At 36.7% G+C, this 21,636-nt stretch overlaps 1 protein-coding gene across 5 annotated transcripts in view; it reads right to left on the bottom strand.

The window, feature by feature from the left end:
• The window catches only part of LOC117405904 (contactin-5), a 201,425-nt gene that overhangs the window by 109,904 nt on the left and 69,885 nt on the right, over positions 1-21,636 (bottom strand). For all 5 annotated transcript variants that reach the window (XM_059028266.1, XM_059028263.1, XM_059028265.1 and 2 more), the window contains exon 2: positions 5,141-5,270. In XM_059028266.1, coding sequence (XP_058884249.1) covers positions 5,141-5,195 — 55 coding nt within the window. In that variant the 5' untranslated portion in view covers positions 5,196-5,270. The remainder of the gene's footprint in view (positions 1-5,140; positions 5,271-21,636) is intronic.

Below are 21,636 nucleotides of genomic sequence, written 5' to 3'. Positions count from 1 at the left end.
TTGGTGAATTGATTAAAAAAAAGGTAACACAAATTAGATAAAGTTTAGGATGATATATTCAAGTAACTGCATACCCTACATACTACAACAGATTCTGCATGTATAGGACAATAGTTTTAATAAGTTAAAAGTTACACATATTGAAGTATTTTCAGGGATCATATGTTTTGTTTAGTTTTTTCTTTCTTTCTTCGTCTCTGTCTGTTGATCACTGGCCATTGTCTCAGTTACAGCTGACCTAAAATGTATCCTTAGCAACCCGTATAGATGTGATAACACTCATTTTGGTTCAGTCTTCCCAAAGGGGATCATTATCCAAGTTGCAGTTCCATAAAATTTTTTTAAAAAATCTGAACTCCCATTAAAAAGTGGAAATTGCTACCTTTTGTAACCTCCCCTTTTTTTGTAGATAGAGAGATGTTTTTGGCACACAATCTAACTTTGAACATATTGCAAACCCGCTGCTTGGTAGAATCCTCTCAGGGCAGTGAACTATCTCTCCCAGCCCGTTTGACAGTTTAATTTTAAAACACGGCAGGAGTCTCACATGGTAACAGCCAATTTTCAGCCTCTTCTTCTGTTATTTATTCAGACGATGACAAAAGAAGAAGACAAAAATAAAGTTGTGACCCCCCCCCCCCCCCTGCAGGGAGATGGAAATGAGTGCCTGATAACAACCCACAGGAGAGCCATCCTTATGACCTCCTGCATTGTGTCTGTGGGTATCCGAGAGAAGGCAACTCCTCATTTAGTTGCTTACTAACAAATCAAATGAAGAGCTCAATAAAGATAGCAATATCAGACATAGTGTTGCTATAACACACCACCATCCAACATTACTTTTTTAATGGTGCCATTCACAACGGTGTCATAGTAATCCGCTTTACAGACAGACAGTGTTGTATAAGAGGACCAGGCAATAAAAAATAATGCTATAGGGCACAAATCCATTGACTCTGCCTCAGTGTTCGACAGTCCCATCAGGACATCTAAACACTTGCCCTAAGAGGAAAATTATACAAATAGCGGAACATTATAGGTCCAATAAAATGTTACATAACAGCATTCTAAACCCTAATCATAGGAAAGATTGGTGTTCCCCAAACACTTTGTCACTCCCAGTGAGTTCTGGTGAATAGTGTGGAGGAGCAGTGTGGAGTAGTAGTTAAGGCTCTGGACTCCTGACCAGAGGGTCGTGGGTTCAAATCCCCAGTGAGGGACACTGCTGTAGTACCCTTGAGCAAGGTACTTTACCTAGATTGCTCCAGTAAAAACCCAACTGTTTAAATGGGTAATTGTATGTAAAAATAATGTGAAATAATGTATAATGTGATATCTTGTAACAATTGTAAGTCGCCCTGGATAAAATTATACAAATAGCAGAACATTATAGGTCCAATGAAATGTTACATAACAGCATTCTAAACCCTAATCATAGGAAAGATTGGTGTTCCCCAACACTTTGTCACTCCCAGTGAGTTCTGGTGAATAGTGTGGAGCAGCAGTGTGGAGTAGTGGTTAAGGCTCTGGACTCCTGATCAGAGGGTCGTGGGTTCAATCCCCAGTGAGGGACACTGCTGTTGTACCCTTGAGCAAGGTACTTTACCTAGATTGCTCCAGTAAAAACCCAACTGTTTAAATGGGTAATTGTATGTAAAAATAATGTGAAATAATGTATAATGTGATATCTTGTAACAATTGTAAGTCGCCCTGGATAAAATTATACAAATAGCAGAACATTATAGGTCCAATAAAATGTTACATAACAGCATTCTAAACCCTAATCATAGGAAAGATTGGTGTTCCCCAACACTTTGTCACTCCCAGTGAGTTCTGGTGAATAGTGTGGAGCAGCAGTGTGGAGTAGTGGTTAAGGCTCTGGACTCCTGACCAGAGGGTCGTGGGTTCAATCCCCAGTGAGGGACACTGCTGTTGTACCCTTGAGCAAGGTACTTTACCTAGATTGCTCCAGTAAAAACCCAACTGTTTAAATGGGTAATTGTATGTAAAAATAATGTGAAATAATGTATAATGTGATATCTTGTAACAATTGTAAGTCGCCCTGGATAAAATTATACAAATAGCAGAACATTATAGGTCCAATAAAATGTTACATAACAGCATTCTAAACCCTAATCATAGGAAAGATTGGTGTTCCCCAACACTTTGTCACTCCCAGTGAGTTCTGGTGAATAGTGTGGAGCAGCAGTGTGGAGTAGTGGTTAAGGCTCTGGACTCCTGACCAGAGGGTCGTGGGTTCAATCCCCAGTGAGGGACACTGCTGTTGTACCCTTGAGCAAGGTACTTTACCTAGATTGCTCCAGTAAAAACCCAACTGTTTAAATGGGTAATTGTATGTAAAAATAATGTGAAATAATGTATAATGTGATATCTTGTAACAATTGTAAGTCGCCCTGGATAAGGGCGTCTGCTAAGAAATAAATAATAATAATAATAATAATACAGCTTGCTCACTTCCTGCAATCAATGTTATTCCACGCACAGTATGGACTGACACATTCCACACAGTATGTCATCCAAGGCATTTGCTATTTCCTTTAAGACACGTATGTGTGTGCCTTGATTTCCAGTATAGGGTACAGAAACTCAGCCTAGTTATGCACCCACCATCCCACCCTTTTTAAATGATTATCTCTTTTAACCCTTTTTTTAAACCACTCCCAAACATTCTGATACATTCATACCTCCCTTTCAAACCCTGCCTTGGTTTCCCCCTTTGACCCACAAATTACCTCTCTGTATGTTATGGTCAATCCAACAGTGACCAGTGACCAAAAAATAAATATCAAGCCATACGTTTCTGGTATACTACATTTAGATAAGTCAGTCAAATCAATTTAAACCTTTTTGTTCTCTCCTTGAACCCTCACCTCAATCCAAGTGATTTTTTTTTCTTCGATGCACAGTGACCTCAACTCATACAGGCAGACTGAAATAGAAATATGTGCAACACCAGCAAATCACAGGTGACTTGGAAAGTCTCACTGTGCTAATAAAAAGCTGATGGAATATTACACTGATAATAATGCTTTCTGAAGTAGATGCCACATCTTCCCATCCTCGCTGCAGATAGGTCAAGTGAAAGGTTGACCTATCTTCCTTGTTTTACACAGCGTGCAGTTACTGAATTAAATGCTTGCCATTTTATTTTAAATTGAAGGAATGTATCACCATACCATTTATGGTATCTGTCATTTCTTAGATGGCACAATGGCCAATGCATTCTGACAAGTTGGACACCCCAGTCCCATGCTCCTTTTAAACACTGATATATCTTTGCTTTTGCCTGTTTTGTGGCCAAAAAACTATTAGATAACTTTAGGCCATATACTGTATACTCTGCAGTCAAACACATGAAATGTCAGGTCCTTTGCATAATGATGGATAGCTATGTGATGACTAATTACGCTGTCACATCCCATGTAAATGGGATGGCCCACTCATGTGTTTCAGGTGTTCACGATCCAACTGGCTTCCAGTCATGGCTAGTGTATGTTTAGTGACTATACAGCTATGGCCAAAAGTTCTGCATCACCTAGAATTTTAGGATTGAGACATAATTAAAAACTATATGAACATAATTTATATCTTTTATTTAGCATCATGGAATCAAAGAAACGACAAAATGATACCACAAAAGTCTACCGGAAGCCACAATAGTAGTAAAGTATTTCATATTAGATTTTGAAATGGCACATGTCATTAAGTATATGGAGAACTACAAAGCAGTATGTAATTCAAGATGTTAACTTAACATTATTCAGCAGCTTTCATTCGACTTATGAAGCAAAATTTGTTAATTTTATAGGATGATGCAAAACTTTTGGCCATAGCTGTACACTATCACTTTAATACAGCACAAGACTAATATTGTATTATTCTGTAACCTAATTTTATATGATGCAATATAATGCTTCAGACTATATGAACTGCAATTTGTAAACAGGTAAGAAGCAGCACATATTGAATCATACTTTTTCTCTAAACTTATAAAACTTACATGACCAACTCAAATAGCCGTAAGCAATCACGTTCAGGACAGACATATATTTTGAAAACCCAGGAAGGAGACCAAAACATCTTTAATGTGCAGCATTCTACTAAATCCTAGTAGTTAGTGTATCACAATTCAAAGTTGCTGTCCTCCAGGGGCAAGATAGTGATAAGGCCTACATAATTAGTTATTATATCGTTGCTATATATTATATTAAATACACACTTACCTTTACTAGAATTATTGCTTCATTTAAATACAAGTTGAAATGCAGTTTTGCATTCAGCAGTAACTGGTATTTAATTTAAGTGCATGACCTGTAACAGTAAGTTATTATACAGTAAGTGTGCTAAAGAGGTACAGTCAGTAATAAATACTGTGAGCAACAGCAACCATTTCAAAACCAAAATCATTAACCAAAAATGAAGGCATTCATACATTAACTATTTAGGGTGGGACATCAACAGCAATGTTAATTAATGGAATTGGTGTGTAGTTTTGGTTTCAGTATTTTCAGACTGGTTATTATGTGTATTTTAATTGATATTAACTTATCGTGCCATGCTTTCTTCACGTATTATGTACGTATTACTTTTTATTCAACAGTGCTTGACAGAAGTTATCTAACCCCACAGTCAACAGGGTCAGAATCAGTGGCACAGTCAAGCCGGAACCGCTGGAACACAGTTCCAGAACTATTTTCCATCGACAGCTTAGACAGCATCTTTGACACACTGACACACTGACACACAGACACGTAAAGTAAAGCACTCTGAAAAGATGGAGAAAGACACTGTGGAAACACTTGTAGAAATTAGATAAATGCATGACCTATAATATGTGTTACCAGAAGTTCAGTATACAAATGTGAATTTGTATAATAATTCTTGTTAAAGAAAATCAATTTTTTTGTGCCTTAAGATTTAGGACTACACCACTGGTCAGAATGCCTCATGCAGAGATTTAATGACCATTTGACCATGCTGAATTTCTAAAAAAAATCTGGCCCTTGGTGGCTTCTCAAAAAGCAGGTAATGTAATTTTGTTAGCTTCACAATGAAGTATAAAACTCAAGTTAAAAACATCTAAACTTAAGAAAAAAAAGAAAAAGAAAAAATGTCTTACCTGAAAGGCCTCCAATGACTGACAAGAGGAGAAGCGGTTTCCATGGCGACCCCATGCTTAGTTTTCAGGGTCTTGTGTCCCCTTTAGTGAGATGGTTAGCAGATTTGATGCTTCTTCATTAAAGCTGAGCCTATTGAGACACACAGCACAAGCCCCAGTCAGCAAAAGCATCTGGCAATAATCTGACAGGCATTTCAGAAGACTGCCTAGTGGTCCTAAGGAAATTAAAACAAGACGAATGCTGCAGAGGTGCTAATGCAAAATGGGAGCTGACACCTTGAAAAGTGAGAAGCTTCCAGTAATGTTTACATAGCAAATTGATTCTGCCCTCCACAAACTCTTACTTTTAGCAATATAAAACATGATCAATTCTAAGAGACTGGCTTTTACCAGAATGTGACTCAAGGTGACTGCAGCTTTGCCCCCAGGCTCTGAAAATCTCTTCCCAAACCTGTTCCAGCCTTCAAATCAAGGCTTAACCCTCCGTGACACACTGTGTGCGAATGGACAATATATTGTAAGGGATGTAAGGATGTGCAAAATATTGTTTTAACATTTAATATAAAGACAATATGGAGAGAGAGAGAGAGAGAGAGAGAGAGAGAGAGAGAGAGAGAGAGAGAGAGAGAGAGAATCATTGCAGCTTGTTTTTCAAATTGTAATTTTCTTTTTTTTTAATTGAATAGTATACTCTCAATAGGGGTCTGTTTTTACCCCAATATTAACTAAAGTTAATAAAGATGTATACGTTTTTTTTTAAAAAAAGTAAAACAATCCTAAAAGCCTGCAGCTGAATGGATTTTTCAGAACGTATAAGTGAATAATGTACAGTATGTGTAGGTGTCCCGCACCACCCTCAGGCCCAGTCCGCATTGTTCATCCCTCAGAGTTGCTTTTCTCTGTATTGAATTTAACATGTTGGAATTTTAAATCTCTGTTTCAACAATAAGCTGTTTAATAATTCAGCTGTGTGGTGGCGGTGGATGTTGTGGTTGTAGATTATACAATCTACAACCACAACATTATATAATTAGAAATAATTATGGGTCCAAGCTAATTTACAATTAATCAAACTGGAAGAATAGCCTTCCCTGAATTAGAACATAACTAATGACCTTGGTGGTTGGGAACTGTCTGCAGCATGTCCAGGGCTCCGTGGGGAATCACCCTCTATTAATTATTAATGAAAGCTGCCTTTTCCTCACCTCAGTGATATTCTGCTCTCCCTTGTTGCTGCGGATATCTCTGCACAACATTCCCTGCCATGAATATTGAACTCTTTTGTTCCAGAATCGTATAATGATAACACAGAAGGTTATGTTTCACTAGTTTTCATTTTTAAAAATGCTTTTTCATCCATCGAATATCTCAAAGTGCTTTACTTAGGGGAGAGAATGACACACCTTCTTGCGGAGGCTGAATGCTAATATGAAGTGCTTTAGCCAAATAAAGTTAACAAGTGCATTTGACTTATGCCTATCCATTTGTTTGTTTGGAAAGGAGGTGGGGTTGCAAATAAAAGCGACACATTAGCAATTGGCATATGCATAAATTGGAAAGTTTTTGTCAGTCACTGCTTATTTTATATGTAATATGAACTTTTCAGTGTTTTTATATAGTCACGTGCTATAGAAAATAATTTGCACTACCCACATGCTGGCCTTTAGCAAGTTAACTACAGTACATGAATGAGCCTAATATAAATCAAATATGAACCATGTCTACATGTTTGTGAATTTCGTGCTGAAATAGAAATTCAAATGTTTCTGGTACTTTATGAGATTCGCTATTGGAGTTTACAACAGCGAAAATAAGTAATGGCAACCAATCCCCAAAACAATATGTTCCAGATGTATATTCATCATATTCATGCTACCTGAAACTGGATATTGAAGCTTGGATTTACAAAAAAAAACCCACAAAAAAACAAATGGTACCACTGTACATTTTAAGAAAAAAAAAACACAAGCTATTTGTTAGCTTTATTTGGACTAATAGCCTGTGACGGGATAGCTTGGGTTGTGACGTTAGGCCAGGAAACGAAACCACAACACAGGCAAGTATTACGGGGGAGACGCAAATGCGCTTGTTTTCTTTCATTAAATAAAAGATTTAAACAAAACAAAACCACACAAAGCAAAAGGCACGAGGGCCAAAACAAACAAATAATAACTACAACCAGTATCATGATGGTAGTTCCAGGACGAGTAGCAATTGTTTTATTCTGATTCTTATTTGACCTCCTCTCTCTCTTACTCCCGTACTCCACTCCTGAACACTCTCCATGCAGCCAAAGCAGCAGCTCTTTCATATTATGGTCGAGGGATTAACTGCCTATAAATTATTTTATTACCCCTCGGCCATAGTTTGCACGAGTTTAATAAATCTGCGTGACTGTCAGCTAATTCGATAATTACTAGCCGACAGTCACGCATTCTCACGAGAGGTACTAAAACAGAAAACAATAACACACAATGGCGGATGGCACTTCGCTCGTCCTGCATTTAAATAATAATACAAATACAAAATAATACAAAATATAATATGCACAGGGGCGGGGTGTACCCTGTCACATAACCCCTGGAAACTGATTAATAATAAAATGTTTAAAAAGGTCAAACTGTCTGAATCTGCTAATGCAATACACCAAAAGAGATAAGAATGCTGAGAAGTGGTTTTATAGTTAAATAGTAAATTATGCCATTACCAGGGGCCATAGAAGACAGTGAAGCAGCAAAACCAGGGGATGCCATACCTGCATGACACCAAAATCCCCCCGGAAGACAACTACATAGTGTAGCAGCACAGCATGATACTGTTGCTTCACTGACAAAAATACAAAATACACTGAAACGAAACGTTTATCTACTGAGTTATATGGACAACAACTGTAGAATTCTCTCAATTAACCTTAATTAGAAATTGCTTATTAGGTATTTATTTTAAAAGTGTTTGTAGCTAACAAAATATATATATATATATTACAAATAATGATACAATAAAATCCATGAACATTACCTGTCATGCACTTCAATTTACTGTTTGTCGTTTTGAAAGAAACAGGGGGCATAACAGTTATTTCATTTTATATATCTTGCCATTTATTATTATAACCATAATATTTTTATCATAAGTTTTAATACTCTAGTTCTTTTGAAAACATTAAAAAAAAATACAAACAGCCAAACCACAAGTAAAACAGAACCACTGAATCAAATTAAAAAAAAGAATTAAACAAAGACAAACAACCTCAATGCTTGTCACACATTATTAAAAATAATAAAATCAGATTACAAAAAATCAATGACGGGCACACAATAGTGTTTGATGAAAGCCTGTTACCTAAAGAAGTGTAACAGGTGACAGCTACTCAGGATTACCCTGCTCATCTTGGACAGATATACAATTTGGACGGCCTCCGTCACACTTTTCACATGTTCTGAGTGAATGTTTAATGTGTTACAGGAATAAATGACAGGTATAACGGGACACTGTTTGGAAGTGCTGTAAGCTGTTGACAGTTGAGTGCAATTTCAAGAAAACCTACAGCACCACTCTCTCTCTCTCTCTGTTCAGGAGGCTGTGTGGTCCAGTGGTTAAAGAAAAGGGCTTGTACCTAAGAGATCCCCAGTTCAAATCCCACTTCAGCCACTCACTCATTGTGTGACCCTGAGCAAGTCACTTAACCTCCTTGTGCGCCGTCTTTCGGGTGAGACGTAATTGTAAGTAACTCTGCAGCTGATGCATAGTTCACACACCTTAGTCTCTGTAAGTCGCCTTAGATAAAGGCTTCTGCTAAATAAACAAATAATAATAATATAATAATAATTATTAATAATAATGTAGGCAGCCCCTTGTTAGAATCATCCCTTTACCAGTAGAAAGCTTCTTTTTTACAGCTATGGCCAAAAGTGTTGCATCACACACATTTTGCTTCATAAAGTCGAATTAAACCTGCTGAATAATGTTGAGTTAACATATTGAATTACATACCGCTTTGTAGTTTTCCATATACTTAACGAAAAACTGACAAATTGAAAAATGTGACATTTCGAAATCTAACATGAAATACTGTACTACTATTATGGCTTCCGGTAGACTTTGGTGATGTCATTTTGTAGTTTCTTTGATTAACGTTAAATAAAATATCTAAATTATGTTCATATCCTAAAATTCTAGGTGATGCTAAAACTGGAAAACAGCACTTTTTAACAATGATGTATTATCATTTTGAATACTGAACATTCAATACATAACTGAGAGTAAGAGAGTACACAGTATATGAGAGGGATATTTTAGAGAATTAGAGCAGCATCTGAACCCCAAATCCGCAAGACCTTTAGGAAGGATTCTCCTGATACCGGCATGAAGAAATAAAGAGGCCCTCACTAAGCATAATTTATGTTGTGTGAAGAAAAAAGCGACACCTCACTTGCATTCATTAGCTCTTAGATGCACGGCAGATGGAGCAGTGTAATTTTACATTGCTAATTGTATTCTGCAAGGAACTCTAGAAGCAATTAGGTTCACTTCTGATCTACAGGGTTTTTTGGGGGGTAAAAAAAAAGCTATACTGTAAATAAAAAGTGGATTAATAAACAGAGGGTTTATTCAACTGATGTGTCATACCTAACTAAAAACAGTGTCTGCAAGTCTCTTCAATGTATTTGTGCATGTATACCACCAAAGAGGGCCCTGCTGTACTCAACGATTTTAACAGTCACAGTATTTAGATCAACACCAAAGTTGTATGAATTCAATAGATTGTTTTAAAGGAATTCCCCCATTAAAGTTACAGTATAAAACAAGACAATTTTTATTCCATTTTCACACAAGGGACGTAATAAATGATGTTTTCTCAATCCTGAAAACTGTTTTATTTGCTTTTCAGCTTGCTTTTCAGAGTCCCTTGCCTGCGACAACAAAGACTGCCCTTCCCTCAGACATCTTCAAACTAAAACTTTATTCATGGAGGAGGGTTGCTCTGAGTTCACTGGATTTCTTTAAGCATCCCCCAGTCTGCATCTCCCCTCATCAGTCAACTTCATTTAAGTTAGCTAGAACTATTGAATTCTTGCAATTATCTGAGTAAATGTATTATTATTATTTGGATACAATACACACCTGGTTGGTTATGGGTTAATTAAATCCAAATCATGAATGGTCTACATCCACTCTATTATTAGCCTGGTCTTATTATTTCTCTGAACAAATTGTACAATGAAATAATACAAGCAAATCAGTTCACCAAAGCTTAAAAAAATAGTGACCTTCCATATCATTTTGAAGGACACAATTACATTTTAACATGATACATACTCTTGGACTCTTAAATAAATGCATCCCTTGGGTCTGCTTGAGTTTCCTTATGCTTTAAAACTGGCCTCTACAAAAAGACACTAGAGATGAGATGAAATAACACATGACATTAAATCAGTGTCTATTGATTGTCATATTAGTTTTGAAATTGCCCAACTTTATCTTAACCTGAACATCACTCAGCAGCTCCCTTTTGTCTTTCTGAAATTTCCTATGAATGACAGCTTGATTTCCCAATCATATTTCATAGTTGTAACTGAATTTGTAAGGGTCTATGTTTTACAAAAACGTCATTATATACTTATATTATCCATTTACAGTATTCCCCACCTACCCCAAATCTACCATCCTTCTCCTCATGTTCGCCCCTGCCCTGTCCTGCTCCAGAGCCATAAACCCACCACGTGTGATGTGGACCCCCTCCCCACTCACCTCTTCCAGGCTGCTGCCCCTGCTCTACTCCCTTTCATTTCCTCTCTTCCCAACACCTCTCTGGCTTTCCCTTCTGCTTTCAAACAGGCCTGCATCACCCCATCTTAAAAAAAATCCTCCATTGAGCCCTCATCCCTCCAGAACTACCATCCTGTTTCCCTTCTCCTTTTCCTCTCTAAAACCCTTGACTGAGCAGTACATCGCCAGCTCTCTGCTTTCCTGTCAACACATTCTCTGCTCGCACCCCTCCAATTTTGTTTTTGCCCGGCACACTCCACTGAAACTGCTCTTCTCTCCATCACTAACTCTCTACTCTCTGTCCTAATTCTCCTTGACCTCTCTGCTGCCTTTGACACAGCCAACCACTCTAATCTCCTGTCCTCCCACGGTGACCTGGGACTCTCCATCACTGCTCTTGCCTGGTTCTCCTCCTACCTCTCCGATCGCACGTACCAGGTGTCCTGGCGTTGTTCACCCTCTGCCTGTTGCCCTCTTTCAACAGGTGTCCCCCAAGGCTCAGTCCTGGGACCCCTCCTGTTTTCTATCTACAAGCGCTCCCTGGTTCCCCTCATCTCCTCCCATGGCTTCTCGTATCATTTCTATGCTGAAGATGCCCAGAGCTTCCTCTCCTTTCCTCCCTCTAACTCTGACATTTCCTCCCGTATCTCTACCTGCCTCTCGGCCATTTCCTCTTGGATCCTGGATTCACTCGCATCATCTTAAACTCAACCTCTCCAAATCAGACCTTTTCTTCACCACCTCTTCCTCCCCCACCGCTGATCTTTCTATCTCTATTCCTCTTGAATCCACCACCCTCTCCCTCCTCATCCACCAAGAACCTCTGTGTCACCCTCGACCCCTCCCTCTCCTACTCTCAGCACATCGCTACTCTGGCACGCTCCTGTTGCTTCTCCCTCAGCAACATATGTAGAATTTGTCTCTTCCTCACCGACTACTCCACACAGTTCCTAGTTCAGGCTCTGGTATTGTCCTGCCTTGATTACTGCAACTCCCTCTTGGCCGGCCTCCCTGCCTCTGCTATCTGTCCATTCCAGCTCATCCAAAACTCTGCTGCCAGTCTTTTCCCTTCCTAGCTTCTCCCACGCTACACCACTGCTCCGCTCCCTGCACTGGCTGGCCCGCTTCCAGTGCCTGCTCCTTCTCCACCCTTGCCCCTCAGTGGTGGAACGACCTACCCACGGATATCAGGACTGCTCACTTCCTGACCACCTTCCGGTGCTTACTCAAGACACACTTGTTCAGACAGCATCTGCAAACCTCACAACTCTTGACTATACTGCTCTTAAAGGACTTTACTCGTATAAGCAAATATTTTTACTATAAGTTTAACTGCTCTTAGTCGAACTCACTCTTAAATCTAATTATTCTCCTGTTCTTCATTTTGCTCTTATTTGAATTTGATCTTATTTTCTACTGATTTTTACTTTACTTTATAACTGCTGTTATCTGTAATGCGATATTCTGTAATGTGATATTCTATGATGTGATATTTTGTAATGTAATACTTTGTACTGTGATCATTTGTAACAACTGTAAGTCACCCTGGATAAGGGCATCTGCTAAGAAATAAATAATAATTGATGGTTAAGCATATTATTTTGTAGCATTGCCAAACAAATGTGTGTGACTGATGTCATTAACCACATTATTCTTTTCTATAAGGTGTGTTGTTCTTATAAGCTTGAAATAATATTAAGTTAACCCACTGGTAAACTGTTTTGCAATCAGTGTCAGTCTAATTGATGGAGTTAATGGAGCAGTTTGAAATTAACACACACTCAACATCATGGGGAATTGCTGTAGGAAAGAGCAATGCTAGACCTATCATCCGTTGTAAAACAAACAAACAAACAAACAAACAATCAGACTTCAGAAGGACCAGGAGGTTTTCTCAGAATCAGATTTGTTGCAAACATATTTGATAACATGCAGTTTCAGTAAGACTTAATGTAAACCATTAACCAGTTGAGTTTCACCAGTCTTGTTTTAACTAATCACATCATTAATAACTAGGCCTGTGGTTTTCTGTTTGTTTGTTGTTGTTTTTTCTCTTGTTTTATTAAACACCTTTGCCTATACTGCATATACTGCATATCTCCAATAAGATGTGTTGGTCCACTCCATTTCACAATGGAGGTGTGGGAGGAAAACACCATTACTTCAAGAGAGGTGGGTTCTAATCAAGTGGCACGACACTGTGACAACAGTTCATGCTCCAAGAGCTACACCAAACGAATATCTTCATACAAAACGAATACATGCAAGGAAATGAGATGGATGTGAGCAATGAGCTTTACAATACAGCACTGTTCCACGCTGCAAACTTTTATAGCTGCCCTTTACATTGAACTTTAATGGCTAGAAAGAGGGAATCTCAGCTTTAGAATGAAGTTAATTAGCAGCCATAAGTTCATTAATTCCACCGATGTCTTATTGATTTTCTACTATGTGTGCTGCATTTTTTTACCACTTGTCCTTTATCCATGGTCCATAAATATCACAAAGTACTACTACCAGTAATTTTAGTGCTGAATAAAACCTCCAAGTAATGTGACCTCTATTTTTAAAGCTGTTAATTGATGTTATAAAAGGGAAACGGGTGAAAATGAAATGCGAGGACTGATTTATCACAGCCACAGTTTTATTATATTTTATAAAGGTAATTGACAGATTTTGTTTTTCCGAGACTGAGCCAACAACACCAGCAAATAATCAACTGAACTTGAACTATAAAGGTTCAACTTGAATCTTTACATTGACAGTCTTGTTTGAGAGACAAACAATGGAAGCTAGATTCAGAGATTCTACTGTTCACTGGCACTACATAGATCAATTCCAGAACTACCAGTAATAGCATGACTCTGACTGTACATGAATGGAGCATTATTATATGTGCTTCAGGTGCCCTCATACACACTTCCAAAATGATATGCATAAAAGGATAATGCAAGCCTATGTAATGGTGAATACTGTCTGGGTGCCCAGCCGATGGCCATCGATCATTATGAACGCAGAGCTGGAGATGGCTTTGACATTCTAGTTTCAGTGCCTCTGAAGCACCCAAATTGAAATGAATGGAGAGGTGACAGCCACTTTGGTTCACTTACATGCTCTGATAACCTTGAAAACCTTTTAATTTGAGATGCTAAGAAGTGGGCATTCCTGAAGTTGAACAAGAAGAAGTGCTTGTGGTATTTTTCAGTGGAGTGTTTGCTACACATCATGCAGATTTCAGTCATCATTCTCAATAAACAGCATGAACAACTTGTAGCATTGTTGCAAGCAACAGGAACAGTAATAATTCAAATGTGCATAACCGAGTTCATAAAAACTGATTAGCACCGTTAGATTGCTTGCTTAATTAAAATAAAAATCAGCTCAAGTGTAATCTCTCCCAGAGGGAAAGAGATTAATAGTTGGTTCGGATCAGAGGCAAGCCTCTGGGGGACAGAAAAAGAGCTTAAGCCAAGTTAGGACTCCAAGGGGGGATCCATAAATCAGGCTTCAGATTTCCAATGCTACTCTCATCATACCAACCACTGTCGTTTTCTAAAACTATGGAAAATGTATAGTATAAACATAGAGAAATCATATGAAAAATGCAAAATGACTATGCAGATTTATCATGGTAAACTTTTATAAGAGTTTATTAGTGTCCCCAGTAATGTTTTTTTTTAAGGGGAATGAAATATCATCACAGTAAAAGTATACAGTTCAATCGACATTCATTTGTGGATGAATAAATCACCCCTGTGGGAAAAGGGCAGCAGTATTTAGATCTGCACCTGTTTAGATCATTAAAATATACCCTGAGCTGCAGCGGTTTAACATCCTCGGTCCTGAGACCAGGTTTGATAAAAACGAAATTCGGCTGTGAAATGCATTAAATTGCTTTACACAAAACCACAAAAACATACAAAATATGAGACCAATATTTGGGACCCCAAAATATTGAACGGTCAGTATTTGGAAAGTGTAGGCAATTTCAAATGAACAATGTGGGTAATGTTATGTTGTTTAGCTATCTAAAGACCACCGATGGAAACTACCCCAGTTCTTCATTGGCAGGTAAGTAACCTTTACAGTTAACATTTTAATTGGCTGAGAGTAATGTCCCATACGTAAAATAAATATATTTTTAAAATATGGAATTATATATTTTTTAAACCTGAAATGTATTTATAATATATTTTCTTAAACATGACCTGTTGCTTAACTATATTTATACTATACTATAAATGTATTTTGTAAATCAACATATTCACATTTATACATTTTATTTTTCTAAATTATACTCAAAATACATTGTAAAATATGTTGTAAATAAATATATTCACATTAATATATTTAAAAGTGTATGCAGTGTTTTCAAACAATATATTTATATATTGCATATAATGGGAGACTGCGACAGTCAGGCAGCACTAAATTTAAAACAAGAAGGCTTCATAAGTTTATCCATGTACAGCAGATAAAAACACAGACACTGTGATTTTAATTTGGTAAATAAGTTTATTCTCGACGGAACAAATATGGTGGTTAATCAATCTTTCTGCAGATACCTCATAAAAAATAACTGGGCTAAGCCTAGTATTTAGAAGAAAAAAAGAGAGGTCAATAACAATCAAGGACACAATAGGCTGTTCATATTTTAAGTCACCTTATATTTAAACCGTATGCCCACCAATATGAAAAAAAGAATGAAATTGTAAAAATGTATTTCCAGTTTATTAGTGGTTATTTTTTTTTTTACTTTCATAGCTCTATTTTCAGCAACAATTCCATAGCTATTAATGAATTTTTAATTGGAAGCAGCAGTTTTTTGTAACGTCTCATAGTTTCAGAAGAACAATTTTAGCAGGTCTAAGGAGAAGCAGCCCAAACACCTGTTGTAATGCAAACAGCCTTTTAGCATATGTTGAAAGCTTTTCATTTTTGTACTTGAGTGTTTTATATACACTGGATTTTTACAGAATGTTGATATATTCCATTATGTTTAAAGATAGTAGTTATTTTTAAGTGAAATTGCGGAATTCCATTCCTTTCTTATTTATTTGCTTCATATCTGTTTGGTGGGACACATGCAAAATATGGTGTGTGTCCAGGCACTTTACATTATGTAATATATTGTGAATACATTATATAATAAATGTTTAGTAAATATATTGAATAATACATTTCTAAAAAATACATGGACAATATAATTGATATATTGTTACCTGAAATTATATTTTAAATATATTTAAAATATGTTTAAGCAAATACATTGTAAATATATTTTCCACATGATGAAAACGGGCCAATTTTGTAATATGTTAAATATATTTTATATAATGTTACATACATAATACATATATTTTTCCATACATTTTATCATTCCCAAAGACTATGAGTTGTATATGAATAATATGTTTACAAAAATATATGTTATATATATATATATATATATATATATATATATATATATATATATATATATATATATATATATATATATATTTTAGTATGGGGTAGTGGTTCAGGTGGTGTTCTTTCTCACAGAGTTTAAAAACACCATGACACCACATCATTATTAGTCTGGTTCCCCATAAGAAAATGTGTGTCTATGTGTGTGTGTGTGTGTGTGTGTGTGTGTGTGTGTGTGTGTGTGTGTGTGTGTGTGTGTGTGTGTGTGTGTGTGTGTGTTTGTGTGACAGACATACAGTACCTTTAAATACAGTCACTCTCAGCATGATCAGAGGTTGACAATGAGCACATACACACATGAAATGAGGCAAGGAGTGGCACTTGCAGGTTTTAAGTGAATGCTACAGTATGAATGCACTGCAACAGAGGTGAGCTGAATAGGTTGTATCCTAAATTGCTTATAGAATGAGTTTCAAAGGGCGGAGGGGCAATTTCATGTTATTGATGATTAAGTGCAGGTGAAATAAAGAGACATCTATGCAGGCCTCTGAGCAGAGAAGTTAACTATCATAATTGCAGGTTGGTTCATAAGTTGTCAAAAGTCATCATAATGGATTTTCTTTTTTTTCCTGGCTACTTCACTAGCCACCAGTAAGTGAAAGGAAACAGTGAGGTGAAGTCAGTGGGTTACCTCCAGTCTAATTTTGGAAGCAATTCAAAATCATTTGAAAATAATTGTTTCATGTGACAAGAGAACCAGCATTCTGAAGCTTTAGTGTTCAGCAGTGCTCAGAATATTATTAATAGTAACAAAACAAAACTAAAAACACCTCAATAATTTGTCATTGCATGGGCAGTTGCTTGGATTACAATACACAGGTACAAAGTTCTCCTGTGGCGGTAAATTATTTCTGTTCATATTCAGCATTTTCAGTCTTAATGGCCTTCAGTAAAAGCATATGAGCTGGTAAAACTGTTCAGTAGTGGCTGTATTCACTAAGGACCAGAACAAACAAGGTTCTCACTGTGTTGGCTTCTGTTCTTTTATTTCTTTGTCATTTCATTTGAATACAGAACTATGATGCAGGAAATGATATAATAATACTATATACCAACCAATACTGAAATGAATCCTTCTAAAAACAAACAAAAAAAACTTTTTGTTTTGTTTTGTTTTGCTGTGTCCACTAGAGCAAAAGCAAGTACACATGAGGAATACTAGTATTACTGTCTGCATCCTTCAACTTTGTGCAAATCTACAGAAACACTGGGAAGTAAGTATCAAGGGAGAATGAGAGTGAAAAAATACATAATTCATGAAAAAAAAACCTGAGAATTGTAGCCTGAAAGACGAAAAAAAGTCAAACACTAAACTGCCCTGCAAAAACCTGTGTTTGTCACATGCCCCCCAGTCTAATAGAAATCAACACCATTTGGGACTTCTGGCATAAAGTAACCACTATACTGTACATACAGCAAACCCCCAACGTTAATATCATATATTTCTTAATGAAACAGTACAGTACCACTGATTTCTTCGACACAGACTCACGTCGTCTAGCAAATGTTCAACTTCACCTTCACCAGTAGCCACAGAAAAGGGGGTAACAGGACACAATGTACTGCAAATGTACTCTGTGGTAAGCTACTGCACTACAAGTCCTTATAACTGTTAAAAGTGAATAGCTGTAATGTAATACTTCTAATTACGGGTATTACTGTTGCATAATTAAAGAGGCCTACAGGGACTATTTCCTCAGTTTGCTATAACCTATTTTCAACACGGCTTAATAATTGATTTCATAAATGGAAACAGGTAGGGTAGGCACAGAGCAGTGGGAGGTCTAATTTCCTCAGGAGTAATTGTTTTAAAAATGAACAACAATTTAACACTACACTACATATGTGTATTATATGCTAACGTACATGCCTGGCGATTTCAGTCAGGTTTATCCAAAATTGAATTCAGATTTGGTGCTGCAGATTCCCAGGCTGTCTAAAAGAAGACTGTGCTCTTTCAGCTAGTGCCTACACAGATGAACGGACAGGTGCACAGTATGTCATGGAACACACAATCATAAAATCTCACTACGACTTTTTTAAAGATCTCTATAACTAGAAAATCAATTAGAAAATAACTAGAAAACATAACGTATTACGGCATATTGAAATTAATATGAATTTGGATCCATTACTTCAACGTGTTGTTGAAACTTTTTTAGTCCATGACAGGCAAATAATTCACTGATGAAGGAAGCCAAACTTTTATCTATTACACTCAAAAGTTTATGTCAATTTAGATTTTATACATTACACTTGAGGATCACAATTTGTTAGAAACTACCTCTAATTTCATATATAGTTCAAGAGCAAAGGTGTTGACACACTTTAAATCTTCATTGGATATTATGTACAGCAATGCATTTTAAATATGAAATGTACACCATGTACAGTACAGTATGACTGCCGCATTTGCCTTAGCAGTATTACATTTGGTAATGTTACAAGTCAAATGGGACCCCAAACAAAGACATTTGCTTTACTTTCTAGATTAAAGTTAATAAGTTGTCTTAGTAATACTGAAGACACTAAGACACATTGGGAGCACATTGTACCCCCTAGAAAAAAATGAAATAAGAATATTACTGAATAGAGCAGAACACTTACTCATCGCACGCCCCGCAAAGGAACACCTTTTAAGATCAGGATTCTGTGCTTTGATTTTAAGTTTATCTCAACAGCTCTGCAATAAAGCATGCAAAAAAAAACAACCTTATGATTAGACGATGCATATTTGCCAACTGTTTGGATAGATACTGGAAGCCGGCTATTGGGAGCTATTGGGAGCTATTGGGAGCCACACTGCATTAGTGTGACACCATGGCCACACGTTAACATCTGCTACCATTGGAAAACAGTATAGAGACGGTTTGAATGGATTACATTTTGCTCATGAGCAGATGTAGAATCTTATGGAAAGTATCGGGTCTGTACCAAGCTACATGCTACTCTGTAGAAGCACAGACAGTCAGATGGTCATTTAAACAGCCTCTATTTACTCTTGATACTATCAATACCTTTTACTATAGAAGACACTGAGTGAGTTTCATCACAACTGAATAAAATGTCCTCTAGAAATATACAAAATTCTAATCATCTATGGATTTTTCTTACTGTTTGTACCTTGTACAAAAAAAAAAACAACACAGCGTTCTTCTCCAAGTTTTCATTTGAATGAATATACTAGTGCATTTTAATAGAAAGTTGTGTAATGTACTTTTTCATCTGAATGAATAAACCAGTGAATTTTTATAGAAAATTTCATAATCTGCTTTAACATTTCCCAGTGATAAGTACACACTGGAAGTGAGTGTGAAAAGAAGCTTCCTTATATAAACACAAAGCTTCATCTTATATGTTGGTTCAGATGTTCCTGGTCTAAACAGCAGAATTTCCCAGCACAGCTGTTATTTAGATCATTAAATTTGGTACTTAGCCAAGGGTATGAAAAACCATATCTCTAAAAGAACATGCATCTTTGTAATGTATGTTGTCCCTAAAATGGTCCTGAAAATGCCTGGTTAGGTCCAATTTTAATTATTGAATCGCCAGAGGTGCTGTTGAAGAATCCAATTCTCTTGCATGGTTAGAGTTACTGAGCAGTGTTCAGTGTTATCTTGTTAGTAATACACACTGCATAATTTATTTAATCACAATTTATTTCCATGCATTACGGGACACTCTTTTAATTACTAATTCTAGAAAAATAAAGTATTTCTAAGCCGTGTGGAACACAATTCCAAATCCACTGAAGTAAGCTGTGGAAATACTGATATCCAAGTTGTCCTATTACTTTTCCTTTTAACTGTTTCCAAACTGTAACTTACAAACAGCCAGTACATATACAGGCCTTAGACAGGCTCCAGCAGGGAACAAAATAGGTTCAGCAATACTTGTATCAACTGAATATTACATTTCAGTGAATTGAGCTGTGTAAGTCCTGCACTAAAATTGGTCGCTACAGTTGTTATTGTTGTTGTTCTTTTTGAACTCAATTAATGACCTTGCTTCTTATGTTCTTGACCTTGGCATTTCTTCACACAAGGACCTATTACATCATTTAAAAAAAAAAAAAATCATTCATCATTCATCACCACACTTGACTCAGGCCAGATTAGGATTCACTGTGTGCAAGCCTTTTTTTTTTTTTTTTTTTTAGCTTTTCTGAACCTCGGTTAGCTTACTAGGTAACTGGAGGTTTTATCAGACATTTTTACAAGGATTTACTCTGTTCCACTACAGTGTTTTTAGTGATCACAAGCAACCAGGTTTAAAAAAAAAAAAGCTTGACTACCCTGCTTTGGCATTTACACCTCACCATCTGCCACTAAAGTATATTTGCCAAGACTTTTTACACCAACCTGCCAGTCCTGAATTAAACAACTTGACACTACAGTGCCCTGCAATCCTGTTCAGTTTCAGTGGTGCAATATGATTCCAATATGGCTGTTTAAAACATCTGCTTTCTACAGTGAACCCTTCTGTGAATGCTTCTTCATGAGAAAAGCAGAACGTGCTAGTTTCCAATTTGGTAGCACAAAGTACACACAGGCTCCCTTTAAAGGTAAGAGCTTAAAATGTATTAAGGAGTTAGTAGCTTCATTGTTATCAGTCATTTTGTTGCTCCCATATTGAGTCATTATCGTTTTTTTTCTCTAAACCTAAAGGCTTATCTGGCCTTTAGCTGCTTGGAGCTTGTCTGGAGAATCCCAAGTGCCTGGAGTGACCAGCCTTCTTCATCCCATTTAGATCATGTGATCTTCAACTTTTCCAAGCCCTCCTACTCTCTTGGATCACCCTATAGAATTAACTAACGCAACGGAAACCTACTGAATAATGTTACGTTAACATATTGAATTACATACCACTTTGTATTTTTCCATACGCTTAATGAAAAATTGAAATAGTGAACATTTCAAAATCTAACATTAAATACCGTACTACTATTGTGGCTGCCGGTAGACTTTTGCAATTTTATTTTGTAGTTTCTTTGATTACATGATGTTAATTAAAATATCAAAATTATGTTTATATATTTTTTTTTTTTACAATTATGTCTCAGTCCTAAAATTGTAGGTGATGCAAAACTTTTGGCCATAGCTGTACATTAGGCAAGCTGGCAGAGTTGAAAGGTCACATTGTCACATGATTTGAATGGAAGGAGAAAGGCTGGATTTTTTATAGACAAGCTCAAAAAAGCTCAAAGCCGTATAAAAGCAGGTTTTGAGAAAAACAAAAATCATAAATCATAACTAAAT

Source organism: Acipenser ruthenus, chromosome 8 (genome assembly GCF_902713425.1).
Source record: "Acipenser ruthenus chromosome 8, fAciRut3.2 maternal haplotype, whole genome shotgun sequence".
In the NCBI taxonomy this organism is placed as follows: domain Eukaryota; kingdom Metazoa; phylum Chordata; class Actinopteri; order Acipenseriformes; family Acipenseridae; genus Acipenser; species Acipenser ruthenus.
This window is presented reverse-complemented; position numbering and strand designations above follow the sequence as displayed.